Consider the following 27,995-nt stretch of genomic DNA (forward strand, 5'->3'; position numbering starts at 1 on the left):
TCGTGCATGTGCGCTGCAGAGTTGCCATAACAACGTACGATGCGCGCGCGACGTGAGCGCCTCCCTTCTCAGCTGACAAAAATCAAACAAAGCGTTTAGAGAGAGAGAAAAGTGAAGCGTTTCGACCAAACAAGATGAATTAATGGAATAAAACACATGGAATTAGGTTTCTAAATGTTGTATGACCATCCATCATCACTTTCATCTTTGAAAAGGTTCTGGAAATGTTGTATCTGTTTGCCGAGGAGTGAACAGGTGTTACAGGAGCGGAACTTTTTTCTCAGGAAGATGAGCTAACACGGCTAAACTCTTCGCAAGTAACACAAGGTAAGGGAGTTTTTTTTTTTTATCATTTTAATTACTTAAATTAGCTCTAAACATATAAACAGTACTGATCCACCGCGTCCTTAGAATGTTTTGGCTCAACAGGAAGTGTGAAAATGTGTCCCTGTCACCAAACTTCCACAGGGCATCGGCGGTGTCCGAAATTACTCTACGCGCCTTTCCTATGTGCACTACGTTAAGTGGAGCAAGTACTGAATCGCCCCCTATGTAGAGCACTAGGTGGTCAAAAGGCAATAATTTGGGATTCAGCCCGTCGCAGTGTTTGTGATGGAATCTTACAATCATAAAGGGGAAAAAAGGGATTTCCTATGTTTCTTCAGTTGATACTGAATTGTCACAACACGACTATTTTTCTACATTTGCACATATGTTTCACTGTCTCTTTAAAATCTCACTTTAACGTCGTATGTCCATGTTTTTTTTTTGTCATCTGTGTTTGTTCAAAGTGGTTAAGCACGTTTTGTGTTAAAAAAAATAAAAGAGTTTCTTTGTGTGCTGATCAGATAAAAATGTAAATGAGCAGCTTATGTACTTATGGTTTAAATGCAGGAGCTTGTTTTACAAACAGACAGACAGGTTTTGTAGGTGAGATGAAGGAATGAACTAATAAATGAATGGATCATTTAAAAATCCACAAGCTGCTCATGGTGTAAACACTACATCTACCCAGTAAACCAGGATGAGGACAAACACATGGACCTGTGCATGGACTCTTACCAAAAAGTTTATGATCTCCCCTCCCCCAAGAGCTATTTGTTTGTTTGTTTGTTTGTTTTTGTTAGACTGATTGACTTCTTTACGGCAGGTTAGGGGGAAAAAACAGCCATGTTCAACCTCCTGAGTGAGCAAGTTGTATGAAAAAAAATTAAATGAATTCACATGTGTGTGTAACTTTGTCTAATCCAAGAGTTTTTGCTTTGCAAATGAGTTCTTCTTTAGCATTTAGTCTGATGAGGTTGTTTTAGGTTTGATTGGTGGACCGGATTTTTGTGTAATGTAACCGTCAAGTCAGTTTTGTATATATATAAAAGCTATGCGGTACTACAGGGAGTTTTATATAAAGTATTTGTATAATGTTGCGTGACTTCATAATATTCTCTTTACATTGTGTCATTGTGCATCTAGGTCAGCATGGTGGTGTAGCATTGGGTCTCCTCGGCTCAAATCTAAGCCGTGAGTCTCTGTAGGATTTTATTCTACATGTGGTTTTCTCAGGGCTCTCCAATTACCATTGTGTTAAAACCATACCAGATGGACTGGCTATGTTAAAGAACCGCTAGGTGCTAATGACTGTAGGAATGTGCATGGACTGGCCACCTAGTCTCGTCTTGTACCTGGTCTTTCTGCTTTGTCCAGGGCCAATGGTGTACTGAAGATAAGTGATTGAATAGTTATGCATCCTGAGAGCAGCACCTATTGCACATCAGCTAGTGGTGAACTATGTATAAATATTTTGTGCTTGTTTACTGTGTTCACTTTTACCATATTATGCTTTTGTTTTGATCCAGCCATTGTAAAAATGTAACATTTATTATTAATTACATGTATGCATAGTCAAACTTGACAACATAGGACTAGTTGCGAGTGTTTTTAAAAAGAAATTTTTATCCAGTCTGGTTGAAATCTACGTTTTTCTGAAGGTCAAACAAAGAGATACAGGTTGCATGGAAAAAAGAAAATGTAGCTTTCTACTGCGAGCACTAAGACAACCACAGTTCTTACTAACAGCCTGTGTAACCAAGAATGGTATCCCATAAATCGGCCTTAGTAGGGCGGATTCTCAGGTGGTTTAAGGTGGTGCTTTTTTTATTGTTTCGCAAACATTTGCGCTACTGCTGACCCTTTAGTGAATTGAGTATGACGGAACATTTATACCAAGTAGAAGTTTGTGTACATGCGAGTAACTTTGGGTGTGTGCACTGCATTGTATTATGTTCCTTTTGTTCTGTGGCGCATGCAATCGAATATCATGAGCGAAAAGAATGACGTCTCACTGATAATGTTAGTTTTGGTTATACAGGCTCATTGTGGAAAAAGCTAAAACCATTAGTTTGCCAAGAGTTTATCATTTTCCAGTATGAGTGATAAGCTTCTAAGCCTGGAAAAGTAGATTATTTTGGGCTAAGCCTAAAAGAAATGACCGACATTTCTCATTTTCAGGCTGTGTTTGAAATATGTTTCTTTGTGGTTTTGATTATTCCTAGTATACAGAATCCTGCCTTTAGTGCATCACTGTTTAGCTTTTGTTAACCATTAACGTTCTGACTGTTTGCCTCCACCTCTTAAATATATATAATTTTCACATTTAAAAAAGGTATAACTTTTTTTTTTTATGTAAATGCCAGGAAAGAATGTAATATACACATATACTTGATGCGGGACTAAAAATATCTTTCTGATGCAAAAGTATTACACTTGAACATAAGATTATTATTATTATAAAACGTGAAAAAGCCATAGAATTGCATTATACACATATTGCCGCCGATGCTCTCACCCTGGATTTTATCATCTGTACAGCCCAAATAACAGCAGTCATTGGCAAACCATTAATATCCAAGCATTTACTGATACCTGACTATTGCACCCACATGTGGTGCTTTCTCAAACTCTTACCACAATGTTTAAAACAAACAATTGTATAGTATATTTCTATACTAGTGATAGAAAGTTTGGATCATTTTAGTGACTCGGTTCTTTGAATCTTATTCATCAAAATGAACAAACCTTTTTTTAAATCATTTAGTTCATTTTGTTCTTTTGTTTAGAAATAAAATATTGCCTTTACAATAAACAAACCCCCAATACGTCTACATACTGTACACAAACTTTGCCTATAGTTCTAGTGATACAAATATTACAATGTAGCTAAGGACATATTATAATAAACAGAATGAATAGTTTAACTCTCATATCTTCCAGTCAGAGTTGATTTTTCTTTTGAATTTATTAAACCGCATAGCGTCTATGGGAATTAGGAACGAAAAGAACGAACGACTCGGGACTTGAAAATTCGTTGAGAATCGTTCAATTCTGTTTGCTGTGTACTGCACTGCTTAGCGTCTATGAGAGTCACGACCTGGACTAGAAGAGTCATTGAGAAAGAATCGCTCAATCCAGTTTCCTGTACATAACCTACGGAGGTTTTGCAATGATTTGCACATGTGTGCCCAGTAGAAAAGGAACGAATCACTCTTCTGAGTCACATTTAAGACTCTTTTAAAAAGAATGGATCGTTCATGAACGACCCATCACTACTCTGTACATTGTATGGCTTTACATGTTCACTTCACTTGACCCAGGACACTCAAACCCGTTTTAGCAATACAATGCCTCAGTGCACAAAGCAAGCTCCATAAAGATATAGTTTGTCAAATTTGGAGAGGATGAACTCGCATTGCACAAAGCCCTGGCCTTAACCCCACTGAACACATTCCCCTCATTGCCTCAGGTTACAGCCTAAACTTGTAGCCATGGCCAAAAATCTTGTAAAAAGCCTTCTCAGAAGAGTGGAGATTGTTTAAACAGCTATGCAGGGAAAAGATATGGAATAGGATGTTCAAAAATGTAATTGAAAACTAATAACCCTTTAAGTAAATCAATTTTTCATCAGGTCTCTGGCTTGATACTGCCGCACATCTCAGCACCTGCACTGACTAAAGAGGCGGTTGCTAAGAGATGACGGGCAGCAACCATTTCTGACAGGCTACGCGATGTGGTAGAAACTTAAAGCTCTGTGTTCTTTTGATTCTCCCCTCTAGAGCTGACCCAAGTAAAGGGACTGGAGATCTCTCACACATACACACACCAATTACACACCCGATTGATACCACAATGGCAGCTTTTAGTGAGACCCGTGATTTAAAGGCGAGTTGGGCATCCAGGCTCAGAGGAAAGGACCCGAAAAGCAAGTCCAATGTCGGTGGATGTCCTGAGGAGCAGGGTGACAGTAGCACTGTACTGGAGAAGAGTCATGAATTCTTTCAGATCTGTGACACCGAGGACAAGGGCTTCGTTACTCGACGGGACATGCAGGTAAGACTTTGCCTGGAATTCTTAAGCTGGAAAATCAAATGAAAAACTTAAATTTTTGATAGAAAAATTGGCTGGTGTGTCCCTAATTTTAAAGACAAAAAATTTACTCAGAAAAGCTAAATAAGTAAATAAAAATAAAATAAGCATTTGGATGACACAGGATCTGTAAGTTTACTAACAAGCTGCAAGCCTAAAAAAAGTATTACACATTTTTATGGATTTATGTTTTCAGAAAGTAACACAGTTTTATTGTATCATTTATTTATAACCTACACTGACCACATAGTAGATTAAACATTTAACATGAGCAAAGAAAAAAAATGCATATTTGCTTACTTTTAAAGCATTTCATTTCTGTAAGAAGTATAATGTTTTATTTATTTATGTAGACAGTAATTACCAGGCATGGCCACCACAATGAAATACACCATTTGTAACATACAGTATATAAACTTTAAAGAGATTTTAGGACCGTTCACAAATATGATTTTAATAAAAATATAAAATAAAAAATGAATAAAATGTCACCAAACGTAATTAAATTTTTTTACAAAGGTAAATCCCTAAGTGTCACAAGCACATAAAATACAAATTCTTAGATTAGTAATTTTTGTCAGCACTTTATTGTATACACCGCCTATTAGGATTATAAAAAAAAAATCACAAATCAACTGGGAAAGACAGCTTTGTCTTCAGTGTTAGTTTAACCATGATAGTTTTAAACTACTTTATAGTTACAGAAAAAAGGTAATATCCCAGGTGTTTAAACAGTATACAGTATTATCTAACAATAGAAGTGCACATGAAGATAAACCAGCAGTGTTTTGTTGAGATGTGCTGAGACATAGTCTACAGTTTTCCCACTTCTAATTCAGTGGATTCTGTAAAACATGCATTTTGTGCAGCCATGAGTAGATGAAGGACCGAGGACAGAGCTTCGAGAGACTCCCTTTCGGTTGTATTATTGTGCAGATTAGCTAGCCTCATCGATTCCCATCTATTGTGACCGATCTCTTTGATGACCCACTCATACTTGTGGGCTCATACTCTGAAACCGTAACACCTTTGATCCAGTGTTTATGGAGATGCGTTGATATCCATCAGCTCCTTATCTATATTCAGGTTCTTTATAAATAGTCCTGACACATTTGGATGCACAAGTCCCTAGAAACATAAACGTTTCCATTTCTTTTTTTTTTTCCTGTTTTGTTTTATGATTTGTGTGAATGAAGTAGAAACCAAAGCGAAATACATTTGCATATTCAGTGAACAAACGGGCGTCAGCGAGTGACGCAATTATTAATTTAGTAAATTGGATTATACTGTTTTGCTCATATTTCTTTACTGTATATGTAATTGTAATTAATTTAAATACATTAATTTATTTTCATTTCATTTGAACAGGAAGCACAGCATATGGGTAATGTAAAAGCTCAATGTACATTTGTAATGTTTTGGTTTTAATCTGTGAATTATTTTCAAATCAAATTTTATTTGTCACATATACAGTCATACACAGTACGATATGCAGTCAAATGCTTAGACAACTGCTCCTGACCTAGGAATAGGAAATAAATATGAAAATTAAAATAAAGGGTAAGTTTAACTAGGGAAGAATAAAATAAAAATATACAAATAAAAGTTAAAAATAAAATAACTATACACAAAAATACACAATATAGAAAATATATGGATAATATATGAAAACATTTAAAACAATAAGAGCAGCCAAATAAATGGTAATAAAAGAATGGTAATGGCATATACAGTATAAGGCCTTAGGCAAAATGGCCAGGCTAGTTTTTCCTTCCATATACAGTAACTCATAAAGAGTTCCAGTTATGCTGAGAAGTTCTGGCTGACACTTTGTGTCACACCAGAACCCAAAGTGTTAACAACTTGCGTTTTAAAGCCACATAGCAGAACGGCCTGCTGACACACCAGTCACACCTAAGCCTGATGAACACTGTTTATTCAGAAGCTTTAGCCTAAAAGTTGTTCATCGTTGCTCATATCATGCTCATAGATCCTTGTAAGTTTTATGATGTAGTTAAACAGTTGCCTGTCTTTGTAAATGTTTGCTTAATCGCACTACAGGGTGTAATATTTGCTTTATGGAATAAGATGTTTACACTGTATCTATGGCAATGAGCACCAAATACTTAACACAGTCTAATTATCAATCTTTTCTTTTAAAATTTTAGGTGGACAAAAAAGGCTGTAATTACATTTTAATTTAATGTTATTTCCAATATGACAGTTTCATTGCATATTAAACAAAACAAAATTTTTGTAGAAGCATAAAAATTGCTTCTATAATTTTTTTTTATAGAAGCATAAAATTGCTATGTTTTTATGAAGATAACAGGTTTTCAATTGTCTTAAAATGTTAACAACAAATTTGCCATTGCTTCAATACGTATCCGCATTAATAAAAGTAAATTCTTCCATTTGAACATACTGTACCTCTAGTTATGTATTAGAGCCATACCTAAATAGAGCCATACCTAAAATGTAAGGAAAATGTAACTTATAGCTTGGAATAATCTGAAGCTGATTATTTCCTCAAAAACAGCATGTTGAAAATATGGACTAAGGCATTTGGACAAACCTGCAATGACATATACTTTAATATGGAGTTGGTCTCCCTTTTGCAGCTATAACATCTACCACTTTGAATATAACATCTTCCACTTTGTGCCCATTTATTCTGAAGAGCATTTTTGAGGTCTGGCAGTGATGTCGGATGAGAAGGCCTGGCTCGCAATCTCTGTTACAGTTCTCCATGTCAGTTCATCCCAAAGGTGCTCAAAAGTGTTGAGATCAGCGCTCTATGTGGGCCAGTCAAGTTTTTTTCACAGCGAACTCATCAAACCATATCTTTATAGTCCCTGCTTTGTACATTGGGGCACAGTCATGTTGGTACAGAAAAGTACCTTCCCCAAACTGCTGGGCATTGTCTAAAATGTCTTGGTATGCTAAAAACATTAAGATTGATCCTCATTGGGGAAAAGGGGCCTGACTGAAACACCTGAACTCTATTATCAACAGGTTTGGCCAAATACAGTACTTTTGTCCATATAGTGGGTCCAAATATTGTACACGCTTCAACATGAAGTATAGTCACTTCTGACAATCGCATGATTGCATCAACGAGATGTACAGTGGTGTGAAAAACTATTTGCCCCCTTCCTGATTTCTTATTCTTTTGCATGTTTGTCACACTTAAATGTTTCTGCTCACCAAAAACCGTTAACTGTTAGTCAAAGATAACATAATTGAACACAAAATGCAGTTTTTAAATGAAGATTATGTTATTAAGGGAGAAAAAAAAACTCCAAATCTACATGGCCCTGTGTGAAAAAGTAATTGCCCCCCCTTATTAAAAAATCACTTAACTGTGGTTTATCACAGTTAAAAGTTCAATTTCTGTAGTCACCCCCAGGCCTGATTACTGCCACACCTGTTTCAATCAAAAAATCACTTAAATAGGAGCTACCTGACACAGAGAAGTAGACCAAAAGCACCTCAAAAGCTAGACATCATGCCAAGATCCAAAGAAATTCAGAAAAAAATGAGAACAAAAGTAATTGAGATCTATCAGTCTGGTAAAGGTTATAAAGCCATTTCTAAAGCTTTGAGACTCCAGCGAACCACAGTGAGAGCCATTATCCACAAATGGCAAAAACATGGAACAGTGGTGAACCTTCCCAGGAGTGGCCGGCCGACCAAAATTACCCCAAGAGCGCAGAGACAACTCATCCAAGAGGCCACAAAAGACCCCAGGACAACATCTAAAGAACTGCAGGCCTCACTTGCCTCAATTAAGGTCAGTGTTCACGACTCCACCAAAAGAAAGAGACTGGGCAAAAACGGCCTGCATGGCAGATTTCCAAGGTGCAAACCACTTTTAAGCAAAAAGAACATCAAGGCTCGTCTCAATTTTGCTAAAAAAACATCTCAATGATTGCCAAGACTTTTGGGAAAATACCTTGTGGACCGACGAGACAAAAGTTGAACTTTTTGGAAGGTGCGTGTCCCGTTACATCTGGCGTAAAAGTAACACAGCATTTCAGAAAAAGAACACCATACCAACAGTAAAATATGGGGGTGGTAGTGTGATGGTCTGGGGTTGTTTTGCTGCTTCAGGACCTGGAAGGCTTGCTGTGATAGATGGAACCATGAATTCTACTGTCTACCAAAAAATCCTGAAGGAGAATGTCCGGCCATCTGTTCGTCAACTCAAGCTGAAGCGATCTTGGGTGCTGCAGCAGGACAATGACCCAAAACACACCAGCAAATCCACCTCTGAATGGCTGAAGAAAAACAAAATGAAGACTTTGGAGTGGCCTAGTCAAAGTCCTGACCTGAATCCTATTGAGATGTTGTGGCATGACCTTAAAAAGGCGGTTCATGCTAGAAAACTCTCAAATAAAGCTGAATTACAACAATTCTGCAAAGATGAGTGGGCCAAAATTCCTCCAGAGCTCTGTAAAAGACTCGTTGCAAGTTATCGCAAACACTTGATTGCAGTTATTGCTGCTAAGGGTGTCCCAACCAGTTATTAGGTTCAGGGGGCAATTACTTTTTCACACAGGGCCATGTAGGTTTGGATTTTTTTTCTCCCTAAATAATAAAAACCATCATTTAAAAACTGCATTTTGTGTTTACTTGTGTTATCTTTGACTGATAGTTAAATGTGTTTGATGATCAGAAACATTTAAGTGTGACAAACATGCAAAAGAATAAGAAATCAGGAAGGGGGCAAATAGTTTTTCACACCACTGTATATCCTGGAAAATCCACAAAACAAATCAACAATAATTTATTACCAGTCTAATTTTTTTTCATTCTCTTGAATTTATTAAGGTTTTCGTGACTTTTACAATGCATTGACACTGGAAAGTCCTCCATACTGTCCATTTCAAATTAATGTCTCCTGATTAAAGTTTCTCCATGTCAGTGTTTCTATTTTCAATTTGAAATGGCAGCATATTTCATCTAGTTATTCTTAGGCTGAGCTTATGTGGAGCATCTGCCCTGCATGACTCTGTGAATGTGCAGTAACTATAGAAACAATCACAAATTAAATATCAAATATGTTATATTGTTAAAGCTGTGAAAAAAAACGACCAATTAAATTCAAGACTTAAACAGCAGTGTGATATAAATTTGACTTTTAATGTATCCTAATGCGTAGTACGTTTATCCTATATTATTTTTCAGAGGCTGCTTCAAGAGTTGCCTTTGAGTGCTGAGGAGCTCGAAAATGTGTTTGATACGTTGGATGCAGACGGAAACGGATTCCTTACCCCTGAGGAGTTCTCCTCTGGCTTTAGTGGGTCTTTATTTTATTAATCAGACGTTTAAAAGTTAAGCGTGCTGTACTTTATCAAGAAGTATATTATTTTAAAAATGCGTTACAGTATTAATTTGTCTTTAGGTATTTCTATTCAAAACAATCAATTGTAGTTTGCAATCAATCAATCTAGTATGCAACCTGTAAAAGAGTATTGTCATCCGGTGTTTTCTGTTGGGGGTGGTGTCAACTCTGGATGATGTAGTTAGGAAGAAACTTCTAACAATACTTTGCATGTTTCTGGTGCAGGTGAGTTTATATTTGGCCCTACAGCATCAGCAGCAACTCCAAAGCCTGCTCCAGGTCATGTCTCACAGCCAATTTCTTCTGATACGCTCTACCAGAGTCAGTGGGAGGATAAGCTCAACGTGAACGAGGATGATGAGGAGAAACACTTCTGTATTCTAATGGAGAACCTGGGAGCCAACAACGTCTTTGAGGAGTGAGGCGAACCTGTTTACAAACATAGTCACTGAACCATCTGCAGGCTTGGAACATTTTCTCTTTTAAGCTTCATCAAATATTCTGTGTTGTTTATAGTGATCACTCCACACCAGGGTGAAAAAGCAATTTCAGCGGTTAAAAAAGTTAAACAATAAACAAACAGTATTGCATTTCATTTAACATGGGGAAAGCATTCACACTAAGAATCAAAACCCTCATACGCTTAATCTTTTTAGTGAAATACAATGAGCAGGGGATTAAAAAAAATAATTTAACACCCAAAAGTTAATTTAGTTCCCTGTTGCATTCTATATCGGTTTCATCGGGACATAAATTTCATGTCTCACCGAAATGTAATCATTAGACAAACACAGCCCTGAGCCCATGCTCTGCAATGTGGTTGAAATGCAATTTTCTAGGAAACATAACAAGGAATCGTTCCTGCTGCTGACTTCGTCAACATGCGTTACAGATTAAATACTACAACATGTCTAGAGTTTTATTCAAGTCTTTACATGAATAAAAATACTTACAGCTTGCAGCAGAGCATGGGAATTATGTTTATGATCAAACTCCATCCTGTTAAACATGAAGAGAATAAGTATTGCTATAAAGGTTTGTTTTTAAGTATGGCATTTTTTCACCTGTTGCAAAAGAGAATGAATACAGTTTTTATGTTGTATTGTATTTTATGTTCTTTTTCATTGCTGAAATCACCATTTATACAGAATCTTCCCGTTAATCTGATAGAAAATATCCTATAATTGGACTTTTGGAAAAAAAAAAAAACTTTGCCAAGGTCAGGCAACTCTCAGTTCTTCCAAAATGCAGAAAGATCCTGAGTAACACAGCCTGTAAGATTCCACAACACGATCAATCATAACAAGAGACTGCGCTGTTCCCTTGGGTGTCCTGTCAGATCAAACATTGACATTTTAATACCAAACTTTCTCATCCTTGATTATGAAAAGTAAATATCACTCATGTCGCATGACTAGTTTCAAATTTACCTCATAGCAAACATTCCATGATGCCTAAAAGAGAATTGTAGTGTAATGCATCAAGTTGATGAAGTCTATCCTATTGGCTCGTGGTAATTTTCCAGAAAATAACTGACAATTTGGATAACATGATACAGTGCATAAACAGTAAGGTTTTGACCAGTAATAGGTTTTTTTCTCTGCACAAGACCACAATGAATCAGAAATGAAGTAATCCATGTATTGGTGTGTAGATTGCCTAGACTGAACTTGAACTTGGACAACTTGAGTTGCTGATTGGTTGTGGGTCTTTCTGCCTTTAGTTTCTCTGGTGGCCATAAACTCTAGTGCGTAAAACTGTCTCCACTGTTTGATTAAAAATAGATGATGTGGTTTCATTTGGGACATGAGCCCTTCCTTTACGTTTCCCTAAACTGTACTTTTTTAATGTAATCTTTTATCAGAACTCTGGACATGTTTTTTTTTTTGTTTTGACCACTTACCTTGGCTGATTTTTTTTTTTTTTTTTTTTGGTTTGTTTGTTTAAACCAATGAAGGAGTTCTGTGATCATTAATTTTAGTTGGCTTCTATGGTTTTCCGAGCCTTGTGGTGTGGAAGAGCATGCAAACACATTACCTAATTTTTAAGAAATTGATTTGGCCGCTCCTAAATTTTTTTAAAGGTTTGTTTTCCGATTTGTTGCCTAATGATAACCACCTTTACTTGAATGAGCAGCTCTTTGGACTGCATATTAAGTTGCCCCTGTCCAAATACCTGACAGCTTGTATATAAGATATCAAAATGTTATGGTATTAAAATTAAGGATTGCACTGATGTTTACGATGATAAACTACAAGCAAAGAATAAGAAAGGCATGAAACATGGCTTCTTGTCTAGATTACAGCATTTAACTATTCGCAGTGCATTCATTGGCCTTTATTTATTTTATTACTTTTTTTTCACTAAATGCTTTTTTGACGTTAAAGGTACAGTGTATATATATATCTAAAGATATATTCTAAACAAAGTTATTTGACCTTTTCTCATGTCTTAGTCCAGTAGCAGTGCGCAGTCTGTGGGCACAGCTGCGCAGGGATGAGCCTCATCTACTGTCTAACTTTGAAGAGTTTCTTGCCAGGGTCACGTACCAAATTAAAGAAGCTAACCAGGAGAAGAGTGAGATGGAAACTGCTTTAAAAAGGTCAGTCATTTACTATTTTATTTATTATGAAGACAGTATTGTTTAATTGCTGTGTGCAGTCGGTTATTAAAGGGGGTAGATCGTTTTAGGGTAAGATATTTAATATTTGATAGTTATGTGTCCACAAACATTTGACTGAATATTGTACACTCACTGAGCACTTTATAAGAAACACAATTCTGTACTAAAACAGGGTAGTGCCTCTCTCTGCTCTTAGTTCTTCATGGTGTGAATTCTACTAGATGTCGAAATTTTTTTCTTGATTCTGGTACTTGTTGTTGACGTGATTACATCATGCAATTTCTGGAGATTTTTCAGGTGCGCATTCATGCTTTGAATCTCCTGTTCTATTACATCCCAAGGGTGTTCTATTGGATTTAGAGCCGGTTCCTGGGAGGACCACTGAAGAACACTGAACTCATTGTTCATGAATCCAATTTAAGACGATTGTTGGTTTGGGTCATGGTGAATTTCCATACTGAATATAGCCATAAGTGGATGGTCAATTGTTGCCCTAAAGGGATGTACATGATATGCAACAGTACTTAAATACACATTGGAATTCAAGCCATGACTGATTAGTGGAAAACATTCCCCGCATGAAAGTGGAATCCAGTGCGTTCTTTTGCTGTTGAAGCTTGACATGTTATGCTTTTCTGCTCACCAAAATTTTGCAGCGTGATCTGAGTTACTATAGACTTTTTGTCAGGTCAAACTAATCTGACCATTGTCCGTTGACCTAACTCATTAACAAGCTGCTTCTGTCCACTGATCTATTACTCAGTGGATTTTATATTTATTAATTTATCTTTTTAAAAGTTGCACAGCTGATCCAATGTTGTGTGTGAAAATCCCAGGAGATCAGCCGTTATAGAAATATTCTGGTACCAACAAACACGCAAAGGTCAAAATCACTTAGCCATTCTAATGGCTAATTTGAATGTTAATAAAAGTGGTATGTTATCCCGGTCTGTATCTGCTTAATTTTATGCATTGTACCGCTCACACTTGATGGCTGATTAGATAATCGCATTAACGAGTAGATAATTGCATGAATAAGCTCCGAATTGAGTGCTTAGTAAGTGTATGTTGCCAATCGATTAAATTGCTTAATGCTCAGTATAAAATGTTTTTGCATAAATTAACATGCTAACCGAACTCCTTTATCTAGTCTGTCCCATATCTGGAAACCTCTAACGGTTGCCTTAAGAACCAACATACCACTAGATTTCTTGTTAGATTTCTCTTCTTTCTCTGTAAGGAAAAGGGGCACCAATGGATATTATTAAACTAGGCATAATTATAGTACAATGCTGCACAAAATAGCGAATTCTGGTAAACACTAATTAATGGTCATCTAATCCATTGTGAGTATAGCTAGGGTTAGTGTACAAAGCAAAATGCTTGTCACAAATAAATTTTTAAGTGTAACTTGCAGACACTGCAGTGAGACATCAGCCAGGATATGCAGAAGGAAGTTCACTTTATCATGGGAAATATGAGTTTGGGTTTGCCAGAGTTGAATGTGTTGTTTGTAATAATTATCTTCTCTGAATAAGTTGCACTGGGTTGTTGGATGAGTTTCAGTGTCCAGTGGGTGTACAAAAATACTACAGATGAAAAACGCTCAATTTTCACATAATTGTGATAGATCTGATAGCTGATATGTCCTGTACAGAAAGGCGGCCTCCCACGATGATGAAATTCAGCGTCTCTATGAAGAAATGGAGCAACAGATCAAAAATGAAAAGGAGAGGATTCTTTTACAGGTAAAATATAGTAACAATTTAAAAAAAAAATAATAAATAACCATGTTATCTGGTTTTTAGCACATCAATGTATATTCAAAATATGCTATTTATCAAATATCTGACAGAATTCCTCAAATCCTTGTACCTCTCCTTTTAAAAATAATATTTTCCAATAACAGCACACCCAACAATTTTTTTAATCACATATATTTTTATATATATTTAACACCTTTCTTATTTCTATGAGATCTGATTTGTCCTTCAGGATTCTGAAAAGTTCTTAACTCGCAGTCAAGATCTTGAGTACCAGCTTTCTAACAAAGAGAGGGAACTTGAACTAATTTCAAACAAACAGAAACGGGTGAGTAACTGTTTCGATTTTCTGGATGTTTCTTTTTCCTTGCATGTTTAGTCTCACATAAAACAAATGTAAAAAAATGGAAAAGCATTGTGTATATTAATTTATGGACACATACAGTATGGTGGATTCACGTTTGAAGAATAATTGACTAATACAGGCATGTGAATGTAATGGACACGGTAGTTTGTTTAGTAGAACAGGTTCAGTATTTAGAAATGATACAACAAAAAATATTGTTTTTATCCCGCAAATCTTTTTTTTTTTTATTTAACTAGCATTTATTCTTTTCAGAATGCTGTGGTTATTATATTATTTCAGAGGGCAGAATATTTCTCCCTTTAATAAAGATGTTCCTTAGTTAATTAAATCTTATCCTACAAAAGCCTGATACTACTGACATAATAATGACGCACACAAGGAAGAGACAAATAGCTTCCTATTTTTTTTTTTTATCTCCAATATAAAAAGACAGCTCTTTAGTTTTTAAAAAAATGCTAATTAAATGTAGTAGCGGCAAGTGTCTAAAACTAGCCCTTTCTCTTTTAATTACACCTCTCTATTGTTCAAGCAATCAAAGCCAACAAAGGGAGTCCACCAATGTTTTGTTTATCGGAGCACAAATACTGAATGGTGTCTAATCAGTGGTTTGAGATGGCTCATGGTATGATCCAGCTTTTCAGACTATTTTTGGCATGGGGCAGTGCTTGGCACCATTGTTGCATTCTTATCAAACAAGTCCTTGCACATGATCTGTTAGTGCTGGACATTTCTCTTCTGACAGCACTTAAAAATACAATCTCTATAGTTAAGTGTAAAGTGCATTAAGTGTTTTGTTTACGATGGATTGTTGGTTTTATTTGTCAAATACACAGTATGGTTTGCAGTGAAATGCTTATACGACCGCTCATGACCTTTAAAATCTCAATTATCAATTGAAATAGAAGTAAATTAGTAAAATAAATACTAAAATACAGTATATAGACCTTCCTTCCAAAATATAGAAAAACTGCAGATAAGACGAACAGAATATAGAAAAAAAAGAAAGAAAAACCTAGCTGTACAAAATATACACAGTAATGACTGTACAAATATGCAAAATATAGAAAATGTGCTAAATGAAATGGATATAAATGTCCAGAAAGTATGCAGAATTGAAATGACTAGAAGTGTGCAAAATGAATTGATGTATAAATGTCTATAAATTGAGTGAAGTGCAAATGTGCATGAGTGTACAAATGTATAATGTCCATAAATGGACTATAATTGTCAGGTGTGAGAAATACCCATAAAAATACAGTGTGCAAAAGGATGTTTTTAGTCCTGTGTGATGTTTTGGTTGAGAGACCTTATCGCCTGCGGGAAGAAGCTTCGCCTCAGTCTCTCTGTATTGGCCTTCACGAGCAAAATCGCTTTCCTGAACGCAACAGAGAGAACAGTCCGTTGTTGGGGGTGCTGAGGTCCTTCTTGATCTTTCTGGACTTGGTCCAGCACCTCTTGTTGTATATTGAGTGCAGGTCAGGGAGCTCAGTGTGGATGAGGCGCTCGGCTGATCACACCACCTGCTGCTGTAGAACTCGTCTGTCCTGCATGGTGCTGTTCCCGAACCAGGACGTGATGTTTCCCATCAGGATGCTCTCTCTGGTGCAGGAGTAAAAAGTCTCTCAAGCGTTTGAGGTGGTAGAGACGCTGCCGGGCCTTTTTCACCATGGTGTTGATGTGACAGGATCATGACAGGTCCTGCGTGAACACTTTTTTTTTTTTTTTCAGAAAAGTGCATGAGACACAAAAATTAAGAGGCAAATTTTTTTTTTTTTTTTAAATGACTGGCACCCTTGATAAATATGAGTGCAAAGTGTTGTATAACAAACTTTGCATGCAAAATTCTATTTAAATAAATTAAAACAATAAGCAAGATGATTTACAGTTGTTTTGAACAAAAATCATTCTCACTCAAACTACGTTCTTGATGAATAGCATTTGATCTAAAAATTATGTGCCACAATATTTTGGATACATGTACTGTATCTATTTTAGGCAGCACAGTAACATACAGTAGTGGTTATCACTGTGGCCTTGCACCTCTGGGGTCAAGGGATTGATTCCTGCCTTTGTGTCAGTGTTCATGTGGATGTTCTCCTCGTACTCCACGTTAGCTCACACAGTCCAAAGACATGCAGTTCCAGTTAATTGGAATTTCCAAATTGCCGTACTGTCTGAGTGTGTGTGTGCTTGTTCCCCGCTATGGATTGGCACACTGTCCAGGATGTACCCCACCTAGTACCCTGTGCCCCCCAGGATATGCTCCGGGCTTCCTGCAACCCTGTACAGGATAGGCGGTATAGAGAATAAGTGAGGAGAATAAATAATAAAAAAATAATAACTTTTCATTTGCTTTCAGTCCCCAGAAACCTGTCTACTTCCCCTTATATGACAGATTATACTGTACATATCCTGTTGTGGATAGTACTTGTTACATCCCCTTCGTCATTACCATGCGAAAAACCAATAGTGTCAGTGCAAATGTTACATATAAGGAAACGCATCTGATACCTGCTGTAAAACTGCCTTCTGCATTTTGGACTGGTAGTTCAGGTGCCCTTATAAATATAAACTACATAGTGAGTTCAGCTAAACAACAGTACAGTGAAACCTCAGATTGCGAGTAACGCGGTTTGCAAGTGTTTCACAAGATAAGCAAAGAATTTTAATAAATTTTAACTTGAAGTCTTGGCTTACGAGTACAGAGTATAGGGCTGAAACAATTTATTGATTAACTCGAGTAATTCGATTACAAAAAATGATTAAGGCAAAATCTTCTGCCTCGAAGCTTCTTTTAATTAATTTTAAAAGCTTGCATCATGTCTTTGCGCAGTTATTTGTTGACAGCGCACTTTTGACCAAGTGCACTTTCGGATGCAAGCCGCCAGTAAACACCAACGAAGAAGAAGCATTTACGTCATCCAAAAGGCGGAAGGAGACGCAAGCAGTTAGCTGTGTATTGATTTGATGGAGTGTTCTGTTGCGGGCTGCAAAATGGAAGGGAGCGATAAAAATATCAGCGTATTTCAGCGTATATCAACATATTTTATTTTGTTTGTATGCGTATGTGTACAGTGTGTGTGTACTGTTTCTTATAACACATGTGTGCGCGTGTAAAGCAAAAGAAAGTCTCATTAAAGAGGTTAAAAATCGATTTCCTCTCTCTGTATCAGCAGTAGGTAAAGTGCAGGTTAATTTGTTTTATTTTTACTTTACAGCAGTGATTCTGTTAGTGTGTCGCTCAATCGAGTATCATTAGAGAACATATACACACATACACAGCGCCTGCGCGCACAAACGGAAACACTTATCTGTCGGGATTTATTTGAACTTTGGTTTTTTTTAAAGGTAAAGTGCAGCTTAATTTGTTTTATTTTTACCCGCTTTCGGAACGAATTTTGCTCGTAATCCAAGGTTCCACTGTATATCATTATATTTTCAAGTCTTCCAAATCAGCACTAATATGCTTTAAATAAGTGTTTTGCATTTAACATACAGTTCTATTGTTTTGAGAACCTGTACTGAAGAGGGAAATTTGCATACATAAACCTCAAATAGGAAGCAGCTTAAAATGTGTTGCATTAAAGAGTTAATATTCCTTAGAATTTACAGGAGGAGATTAATGTTTTTTTTTAATCTGACACACACAAAAAAAAGAATTCATGCGGAATTTATGAATAATTCTCAAAGCTGAATTTCTAAATATTTTTTTAGGCTTTACAATTCACTGTATTTCTCTAATCTTTGGGTTAGTGAGATCTTTTTGTGTGTGTATGTCAGTTAGAGCAGCAGTGTCGTGAGCTTCACAGCGAGCAGAGGGAGACCGCAGTGGAGAACGTGAAACTGAAGCAGTATAACGAGGAGCTGTCTCAGGAGCTGGAGCAAACCGCTCAGGAGCTAAGCTTAGCACAAGAGCAGCTCAATATGCTGCAGGACAAAGCTTCTCGCCTACAGGAGGAGCGAGAGCTGTGAGAACTCACTCACACTCTACACGCACTTTGTACACATCTTACCTTGATTTTCAACATGTTTACGTTCATGTGCTTTACAGTGGATTTGCTCATAGCGACAGGTTGGCCACCAACATTACATGAATGTGAATGTGTCTTCTTGGCCCCGGTTGCTTTATGTTTTTTTCTGATTTTCAGGGAGATGTACAGAGTTACTGAGAGTTTGCAAAGAGAGAGAGCAAGTCTACTTAAGCAACTAGATTTATTAAGGCAAGAATACTACTAGAAATCCAGTAAACAACAGCCTGTTTTGTCTGAACTGATCAAATAGGTGTTTGAATGTTTTTTGTTTTTTTTTAGGGAAATGAACAAACATTTACGGGATGAGCAGGATATGTCCTATCAAGTGAGTTTATAGATGTTATTCAGGCTTGGCAATTTGCGAAGGTCTTTAAGGCAATAAGGTTATGTAATCATGTTTGGTTCCCCAGAAACCAAAGAACTCGACTGTAAAGGCATCAAGGGCACAGAGACCTGGATATCCAGAAAGGAAACAATCATTTAAGAGGTATTTTTAAGTGCATTTCAGGTGAATAAAATAAGCCATCAGACAAATGTTTTGTATCTAAATAAATTTCATATCTAAATAGAAAAAACAATATATTACAGTATGTTTCTATGAACGCTTATGAATGCATATTTGTCATCTCTTGTACTGTTCAGTGATGATGACGAGGACATACTGCCACATTCTAAGAGGAAGAGTGCAAGAGGTGTAAAGGGACAGGGTTTGGCTTCAGGGCAGGAGGGTCAAGCAGAGCAATGGCGTTCTCCTACTCACCATCTACAGAGGATCATCTCCATTGAAGAAGACCACCTCCCCCAGTTCCTGCAAAAGGAGTACCAAGCCGAGCTCAAGAACTGGAAGGAGGAAGACGAAGACCTGGAAGAGGGCATTGACCTCCAAATGACCAGCATCCTTCCTTCTACCAGCACACCAATCTCGCAGGGTCCTCCACCAGAGAGCAGACACACACAGACCCCCACCTCACCCCGGGGGCAACCTGTGGGCAAGGAGACTGTCCAACCAGTAAGAAGCCATTTTAACTTCCCACTTTTAGTTAAATAGCAGTTGTTAATTACACTGACCTTCCAAAATCAAGAAAAAAACAACACACTGTTAAGGATACTGTGGGCAGGGGTAGCTCATTGGTCTGTTGATTGGAAGGTCCTAGGTTCAAACCCCACCACCACCAAGTTGCAACTGTTGGGCGCTTACACAACGCCCATAACCCTCAAGTGCTATATAATATATACACACTCACCTAAAGGATTATTAGGAACACCTATCCAATTTCTCATTAATGCAATTATCTAATCACATGGCAGTTGCTTCAAAGCATTTAGGGGTGTGGTCCTGGTCAAGACAATCTCCTGAACTCCAAACTGAATGTCAGAATGGGAAAGAAAGGTGTTTTAAGCAATTTTGAGGGTGGCATGGTTGTTGGTGCCACACGGGCCGGTCTGAGTATTTCACAATCTGCTCAGTTACTGGGATTTTTACGCACAACCATTTCTAGGGTTTACAAAGAATTATGTGAAAAGGGAAAAACATCCAGTATGCGGCAGTCCTGTGGGCGAAAATGCTTGTTCATGATAGAGGTCAGAGGAGAATGGGCCGACTGATTCAAGCTGATAGAAGACTGAAATAACCACTCGTTACAACCGAGGTATGAGACAAGCATTTGTGAAGCCACAACACGCGCAATCTTGAGGCGGATGGGCTACAACAGCAGAAGACCCCACCAGGTACCACTCATCTCCACTACAAATAGGAAAAAGAGGCTACAATTTGCACGCGCTCATCAAAATTGGACAGTTGAAGACTAAAAAAATGTTGCCTGGTCTGATGAGTCTCGATTTCTGTTGAGACATTCAAATGGTAGAGTCAGAATTTGGCGTAAACAGAATGAGAACATGGATCCATCATGCCTTGTTACCACTGTGCAGGCTGCTGGTGGGGGTGTAATGGTGTGGGGGATGTTTTCTAGGCACACTTTAGGCCCCTTAGTGCCAATTGGGCATCATTTAAATGCCACGGGCTACCTGAGCATTGTTTCTGAGCATCGAATCATTTCAAATTGGTTTCTTATAATGAGTTTACTGTACAAAAATGGCCCCCGCAGTCACCAGATCCCCACCCAATAGAGCATCTTTGGGATCTGGATTATATAAAACTGTGAATGAACTTATTTACACCTTTGGATAGAGAGAAAAAAAAAGTAGAGACAACATTATGTGCACTTAATTGCACATTAACCCAATTTTTTTTTTTTTTTTTTTTTTAATCAGCAATGTGGCATTCATGTTACTCTCCTGTCTTGTGTGAACAACAGTTTTATTATTTCAATTTAAAGAGCAGCAATGGCACCAACTCATTGATAGTGTATACAGTAAGTAAATGTCATTAATGATGTAGGCTGTTTTAGGCCTTAAAGTTGCTTATATTCAGATTACCTAAAAAGTTCTATTTTGTACATATGACTTGCCATGATGCCAGCACATTTTGCTGCCCCAGTGCACAGTGACCCACTGTCCCAGCCCAGTGATCAACAGGTGTAGTGTTTCTCATGCATTCCTGCCATTCATTCATATTGTTTGTTTTTAAAACAGAAAATGTCGGTGGGAGTTGTGTCTTTTTCTGTATTCTTTATGTATATAATGACGTATTTGTTTAGAGGACAAAAAGCTCTTTTAGTAAGGCTAGAATGTCTGAAATATTTATTGATGAAATGGTTTAGACTGACATGTTTTAAGCGACTAGACAAAGTCTTTCCTAGTTTCCAAACTAGGAAAGCATGACATAAGTTATGCTTTCCTAGTTTAGAGGAGTACGACTAAGGGGAATGATGTATCTTTCTAAATTAAGTTGTGTGTGGGTATGCAATAACTGCAAAACCTTATTAGTTATTAAATAAGGAATCAACACAGGGCACACTGATGTAGGAAAGTAATCAGTGATAAAAATGGTGTGATGTGACTCAAAATTTATTATTTTTAAATAACGCACATCCAGAACAACATTCGTATGTATCCTAGCAATATGGTAAATGGTAACCATTTTCTATTTATTTAAGAGAATGTCACATCATAAATTTTCATCATTTTATATTAACAGTTAATGTTGTGTAAAGTTCATTCCTGATGATATTTATTAGCAGGTATAAACAGTCCTCTCACCTGCCTCGCTTGTTTTTATTGCCAGAAAAACCTAAAAGCCCTCTATTGTGGCAGAAAACGTAAAGTTACAGCTATATCTCTGCCTGTTAAAGTGCGGTGAATAAGTAGATAAGAAAACTTGAGCATATCAAGAGTTAAATTTGTCATAACTCTTGAATTTGACCCTTCAGAAGTTGTTACTATTGGAATGCTAATTTTATTTTCATAGCCAGAAAGTTAATTAACACCTTCTGTCCACTCAGATTTGAGAGCTCAACTGTGCTGTGGTATGAACTGGATTAGTGCTATCTGTTCTGCTGTCTCTTACTCAGCAGGAGGGAGCGAACTTGGGACCAGACCGTCTGTTTAAGATTCTTATGGTGGGAAACTCCAGCGTTGGCAAGACCTCAGTACTGCGCCGTTTCTGTGAAGATGGGTTCTACCCAGGAACCTCAGCAACTGTCGGTAAGTAATACTTTTCTCATAAACGTTGTGTGCATGTATCAGTTTTTCAGCATGTGGCTGTTCTGTAGGTAAACTCCAAACAGGTTCTTTCTCACATGTTTAGGAATTTAACTGTGCTTAAAAAGTTGCATTTGAATGTCAGTGTGGATGTGGATGCTCATTCCCCTTACAGGACATCAATATCACTGTCTGTCCCAACATCAGATCAATCATCTTTGCCCTTTACTCTCAGGCTGCACATTTCGTATGCTCATTGATCTGTTATGAAGCCACAGGGAGACAGAAAGGTTCAAAGATTAAAGATGATCAAAAGGAAAAGAAGCACGTTTTAACAGAGGTGTTGACAATAATTTGAAGCAACCTGTCACAGAAAAAAATTCTTTGCTTTTTCTCTATTTACATCTACTGTAGGAATTGACTACAGTGTAAAAACACTTACAGTGGACAGCAGTCAGGTAGCGCTGCAGATGTGGGATACAGCTGGGCAGGAAAGGTAGGTACACTACTATACTGTATAAATTTTGAGCAGTTGTTGATTTTGCTTATGCCGACAGAAAATACAGACAATTCACTTTAAAAAAAAAATTTAATATTATTAAATACATTTATAGTAATTTTTTTTTTTTATGCAGCTAAACATCCTTGTGACAAGTTTGTGCATGGTGTCATGTACAGTATGTTATAGTGGCTACATATTTAATTTTATTAATTCACCATCCTTTTTTCCTCTCTTTCTCTCACTCTGTCTATAAACGTGACATAAATATCTCCTTTTACACTATTTACACTAATTTCCTTTCCAACACTTTGGCAGGTATCGCAGCATCACTAAGCAGTTTTTCCGCAAGGCAGACGGTGTAGTGGTCATGTATGACATCACTTGTGAGCAGACTTTTACAGCAGTGAGATCATGGCTGACCAGCGTACAGGTAATCCACGATAGTACACACCAAGTTCAAAATGTATGCAAATATTTATGCATATCCATAGCCTGGTTTTGCAGATGCCTAATTTGACTTTTAGGCGTAGTTCATCTAAATTATTGAAATGACCTACAGTACAATTCAAAAGTTTGGAAACAAGTTTGGATTTATTTTCTACATTCTATAATAACAATAATACTGGATTATTGACAAAGCTATGAAATAACATGAGGAATTAGGGAATTAATTAAGATAAATACATTTTAAGACCCGAAGTCAGCTGTTCTGCAATAGTTCTTGCAAGAACAGTATTGTCAAGTGCATTTGCAAAACCCATCAAGCACCATGATGAAACTGGCTCTCATAAAGACCTTGTTAGTAAAGCAAGACCAAAACTCACCTCTGCTGTAGAGTTACCAGCCTCATAAATCCCCAATTAACAAATAGCCATTATGGTTTTGTTATTAAGGCTTTACTGATCTTAAGTAGCAGATACATCTTAAAATTGACTGTTTAAAGGAGAAAGGGAAACAAAAATAGTTTCAGTTATGTTTCTTGATTCTTTTGTGTGGCAATTCATGTATTACAACTCAGATTTACAAATCGTTTTTTCTTTGTTTCAATTTTTTTTTTTTATATATACATTTGCATTTGAGGAGCAATAATGTTGCTTATCCCCTCAATAATTCTACAGGTAGCGATTCATACATTGAATCAAATATTTATCAAATATTTTACTAGCAGAATGGCAACACAAATCAACTAGGCACCTTATTATGATAATATAGTATCGCATGGTGCCTGTTGATTCTTGTTCTTACCTTTAGCATTGTTTTAAACTGTAGAAAGAAATAAAAATCTTAGTTATTTTCCAACATCTAAACAAAAATGAGTGGATAGACAGTGCAGAGTGAAAAAACAAAGCTCACTTGTGCTGCTAACGGTAATACAATATAACTTAAAAGCAAGTGACGCCTAAAAATGCTGAAAAAAAAAAAAAAGCCAATTAGTCTTACATGATTTACACGATGAATCAGAAATGAAGTGCCAAATAGCATGAAAAATGCAGCATTCACTGTAACTGGTCACGACTCCAATATACAGTATATATATATATATATATATATATATATATATATATATATATATATATATATTAAAATATTGCTCCATCAGTTAATCGTGCTGTTTAGAAAGAAAGTGTCCCCATGGGTTGAAGGATAATGTGTCAAAGGTTTTATCTGCTGTGCCTACAGCTCATTTGAGGTGCGTGTAATTTATAATTTTATCTGTGAGGAATTCAGCAAATCCTTGAGAAAGGCAAGGTCTCTGATTAAGAGACATGTCTCCTCTATGCAAAAACAGAAAAATAGATAAGGAATAAAAATAAAGATATAGAGATGGTCCTGTTAATGAATTCATTGTCATTTTTTATATATTGAATAGCATTCCATAGTGTTTTTTTTTTTTTTGGTGTGTGTGTGTGTGTGTGTGTGTGTGTGTGTGTGTGTGTGTGTGTGTCTTTATACAGCCCAAAACAAGAATTTCATTGTGACATACAGTACATATTGTGGTTGCATCAACCTGTCAAGCAGCAGACGACTTCTGTTCTTTACTTATTTCCTATTTTTATCATATTCCCTTTAGGAAGGAGCAGGAGATAACATTCCTATTATGTTGCTGGGAAATAAGACAGATCTGGAGGACCAGAGAGAGATTCAGTCCCGAGTAGGAGAAAAATTGGCTAAGGTGAGCGATTTCATATTAGGTTTTTGACACCTACAGTAACGTGTGTTACAACACCTAACACATAATAAATTGCTATAAATGTATACTGTATACACTGCCTGGCAAAAAAAGGACGCCTTTTAGAAGGGTCTTATTCTTATTATTGAGCAGCAGTTAGCAAAAAATTAAAAAAACCTGAAGTTTTAAATAGCTGTAAATTAATTAGCTAAAAATAATGAGATTTGCAGCTAATTAAAACATTATTGAAACCTAGATAGCATAGTACTGTAAAGTTAACTTTGTAGAAGAAATATGGTCAGAAAAAATAAATAAATCCATGAATAGAGATCACTTAAACGTTTGGTGAAGTGACATGAATAAAATAAATCCACAGTAAAAACCATAGCTTTGTTTAATATTAAAAGTAAAAGCATATTAGCAAACTGAAGGTTGATTTTCATTATCCTGCCTGAAAAATGAGCATCATGCTAACGGATCAAGCCACACACCCAAAGTGTTTATGACCATGAATATTTACGTGTATGTTCCCACAGTGAATCTATAATGTACCATATACAGTATATGATTGTTTTTCCTGCTTAACTAAGGAGTTCACATGAAGGACTGTTATTAATTATTTGATACTCTGTTGTGAGAGGGCCATGGAAGGTACACAATGGTTGTAGAACTTTATTGTATAATTATTTTAAAGCTATTGATCTAAAAATAAAATTTATTCACATTTTTTTTTTTTTTTTTTGTTTATGGATACAAGTTGAAAAGACATGTTCTGTACTTCCTGTCAGAAGTTCCTCTAACTGAAGGTGAACAAAAATGGTGTTTATCATGTCCCTGCAAAGTGCCTCCAAACATCTATTAGCTACATTTCTTCTGTGAACCACAAACAAACTCTCTGACCGCTATGATGGTTTTTGATAAATCATCACTGTTTCAAACTATAGCCATGTTGTTTAATATTGAAAGTAAGAGCATATCTACTGTATATGCACACAATGTTATGAGAATTATTAGTAAGATTATTCAGAGAAAAGGATGTGGTCTGATGTGTTTAGACTGACACCTTTCCAGAGCGATGAGCGCATTGGTGTAAGAAATGGAAGTGCACAAAGCGATGTAACCATCATACATACATACATACTGTACATACATACTGTACATACATACATACATACATACATACAAAGTGCCCACTGTACAAGCCTTTGGATGCACTGGTATGATCTGGGTTGCTTCACTTTGTCAGATCTAGACTCAACCTTACTGTATGTGGCAAATAAAAATAAATTCAGCTGACGACCTGAATGTACTGAACGAGCAGGTTATCACATCTATAGATTTAATTTATTTTTTTTGTTCCCTGATGGCACAGCCATTTTTCAGGACTTGAGAAATAATTTTCACATATGAACTGGCCACCATATTATGTGCTGTGGTCAAAACTAAAGGTGATTTGAATGAAATTTTTTATTTTGGCAGGCATTGTATTTACACACATTTTGCCTTGGACTTGGTTGTAAAAACAACCACGATGTATAATAGTGCTCTGGTAGAATCTGAGATTTTACAAATCTGACCACTTCTTCGTACCATCGTACATTCAGTATTTATTATACATAATGATACAGCTCTTTTGAATAGAAAGCCAAGCTCTTAAAAAGTACCAGGCAGCACGTTTTCTATACAACAGCCACCCATTGTGAAAAGAACTTAAGTACTCTAGTTGAAAGAGAGGACGCAGGATTTATCAGGAATTAGGTAATAAATAATTTTATTTCTTTAATTAGTATTTCATCTGCTCTTGTACTTTTCCCTCTCCACTCTACAGACTGCGCTTCCTGTGATGTTTTGAGTGCTTTTGAGTCCATTTGATCATATAAAAGCACTTGAAAATTTTTTTTTCTAAAAATCCTAGCTGATAGGAGGAAATGGATGGGATGACAGGTTATTGCTTGCATTAATCATGTGTACTGCACAGAGTTAAGCAGCTTGATCACTGTGCTGTATTGCAGGAGTCTCGACTGATTTTCTTCGAGTGCAGTGCTTTATCTGGCCACAATGTGACCAACTCTATGGTGCACTTGGCAAGGTACAGTATGTTGGCATAAAGCTTTGTTGAACTTAAGAGGGATTTTTATCCTCATACAACCTGTAATGTATTTGAGGGATATAATTGAAAATTGTTAAACTACTCAACTACTACTTCCTTGGTTGTTCAGGGCTGTGTAACAGAAACCTTTTTTTTATAGGATTCTAAAAGAACAAGAGGACAGGGAGAAAGAGAAAACTATTTCTCTGGCTGATGCCTCTTCAAAGAAGAAGTCCTGCTGCTAGCAGAAAGATCCTAAAACACACACACCACCTGTAGTGCCTGAGTTGTAGCTCGTTCCCTTCCATGTCCCTGGTTTTAACAGAACAGTATGTTTTACACCGTTCTGTCACACTCTACACCTGGGTTTTAACATCATAAAACACTTTTAGATATATGTGATTGTTTTTAACTTCTTGACACCACAGTAAATGAGCAGTGTTATGATGAGGGTGATGATTTGCACTATAGGTTTTTTTTTTTTTGGTAGATCAACTGTACATATAAAAAACAAAAAAGGCTCTTTATACCAAAAGCCAAAATAAGCCTTGTTATGATATTTACACCAGCATATAATAACTAGTAAAAAACATAGATGAAGGAAATCTCATAGTAGTCTCATACTTTTTGTTGTTTACAGTACAAGCGTTTACATTTCTTAATTTAAAGTGCCAAAATGGTGCTTATTTCACGATGAAACATGAAATAACTTGCTTTCGTGTCATGTTTGAGGGAAAGAAAATTTCATCAGCTCTAAGTGCATAATTCTGCAGGTTTTTCCAAAAGTATCTAAATATAAGGGAAAGTAACATATAATACCAGGCAACACCTTTTAATTACAGTAAGTGTTTTTTGTTTGTCTGTTTAGTGATTTATTTTTACATTCTAGAACAATACTGGAGATTTAAAAAAAAGTGCTGAAGCAACACGTATGGCATTAGGTAATGAAATAACAGTCAGTTGTATTTTAGCATATGAAAGTCGGCTATTCTGAAATAGTTCTTGCAAGAACAATATTAGCTGTTCAAAGGAGATTGTTGATATTTTTGATTCTTTTAGCATTGTTTTACAATGTAGAAATAAATAA

The 27,995-nt window shown here is 36.5% G+C and overlaps 1 protein-coding gene across 2 annotated transcripts; it reads left to right on the forward strand.

Annotated features, from left to right (window-relative positions):
- Window positions 1-60: 60 nt before the first annotated feature.
- Window positions 61-27,626, forward strand: cracr2aa (calcium release activated channel regulator 2Aa). 2 transcript variants are annotated; one of them, XM_053499797.1, is made up of 18 exons: window positions 61-327; window positions 4,107-4,380; window positions 9,607-9,718; window positions 9,989-10,181; window positions 12,219-12,365; window positions 14,044-14,134; window positions 14,382-14,477; window positions 18,297-18,484; window positions 18,665-18,736; window positions 18,827-18,872; window positions 18,958-19,034; window positions 19,190-19,556; window positions 22,018-22,150; window positions 22,562-22,643; window positions 22,965-23,079; window positions 24,721-24,822; window positions 26,832-26,908; window positions 27,069-27,626. In XM_053499797.1, the coding sequence occupies exons 2-18, from the start codon at window positions 4,180-4,182 to the stop codon at window positions 27,151-27,153; spliced, it is 2,184 nt and encodes a 727-aa protein (XP_053355772.1). In that variant the 5' UTR covers window positions 61-327; window positions 4,107-4,179; the 3' UTR covers window positions 27,154-27,626. The 2 variants fall into 2 exon arrangements, with proteins under 2 accessions (XP_053355772.1, XP_053355773.1); XM_053499798.1 differs by having other exon boundaries at window positions 22,021-22,150.
- Window positions 27,627-27,995: the final 369 nt, after the last annotated feature.

This window comes from Clarias gariepinus, chromosome 7 (assembly GCF_024256425.1).
Source record: "Clarias gariepinus isolate MV-2021 ecotype Netherlands chromosome 7, CGAR_prim_01v2, whole genome shotgun sequence".
Classification (NCBI taxonomy): domain Eukaryota; kingdom Metazoa; phylum Chordata; class Actinopteri; order Siluriformes; family Clariidae; genus Clarias; species Clarias gariepinus.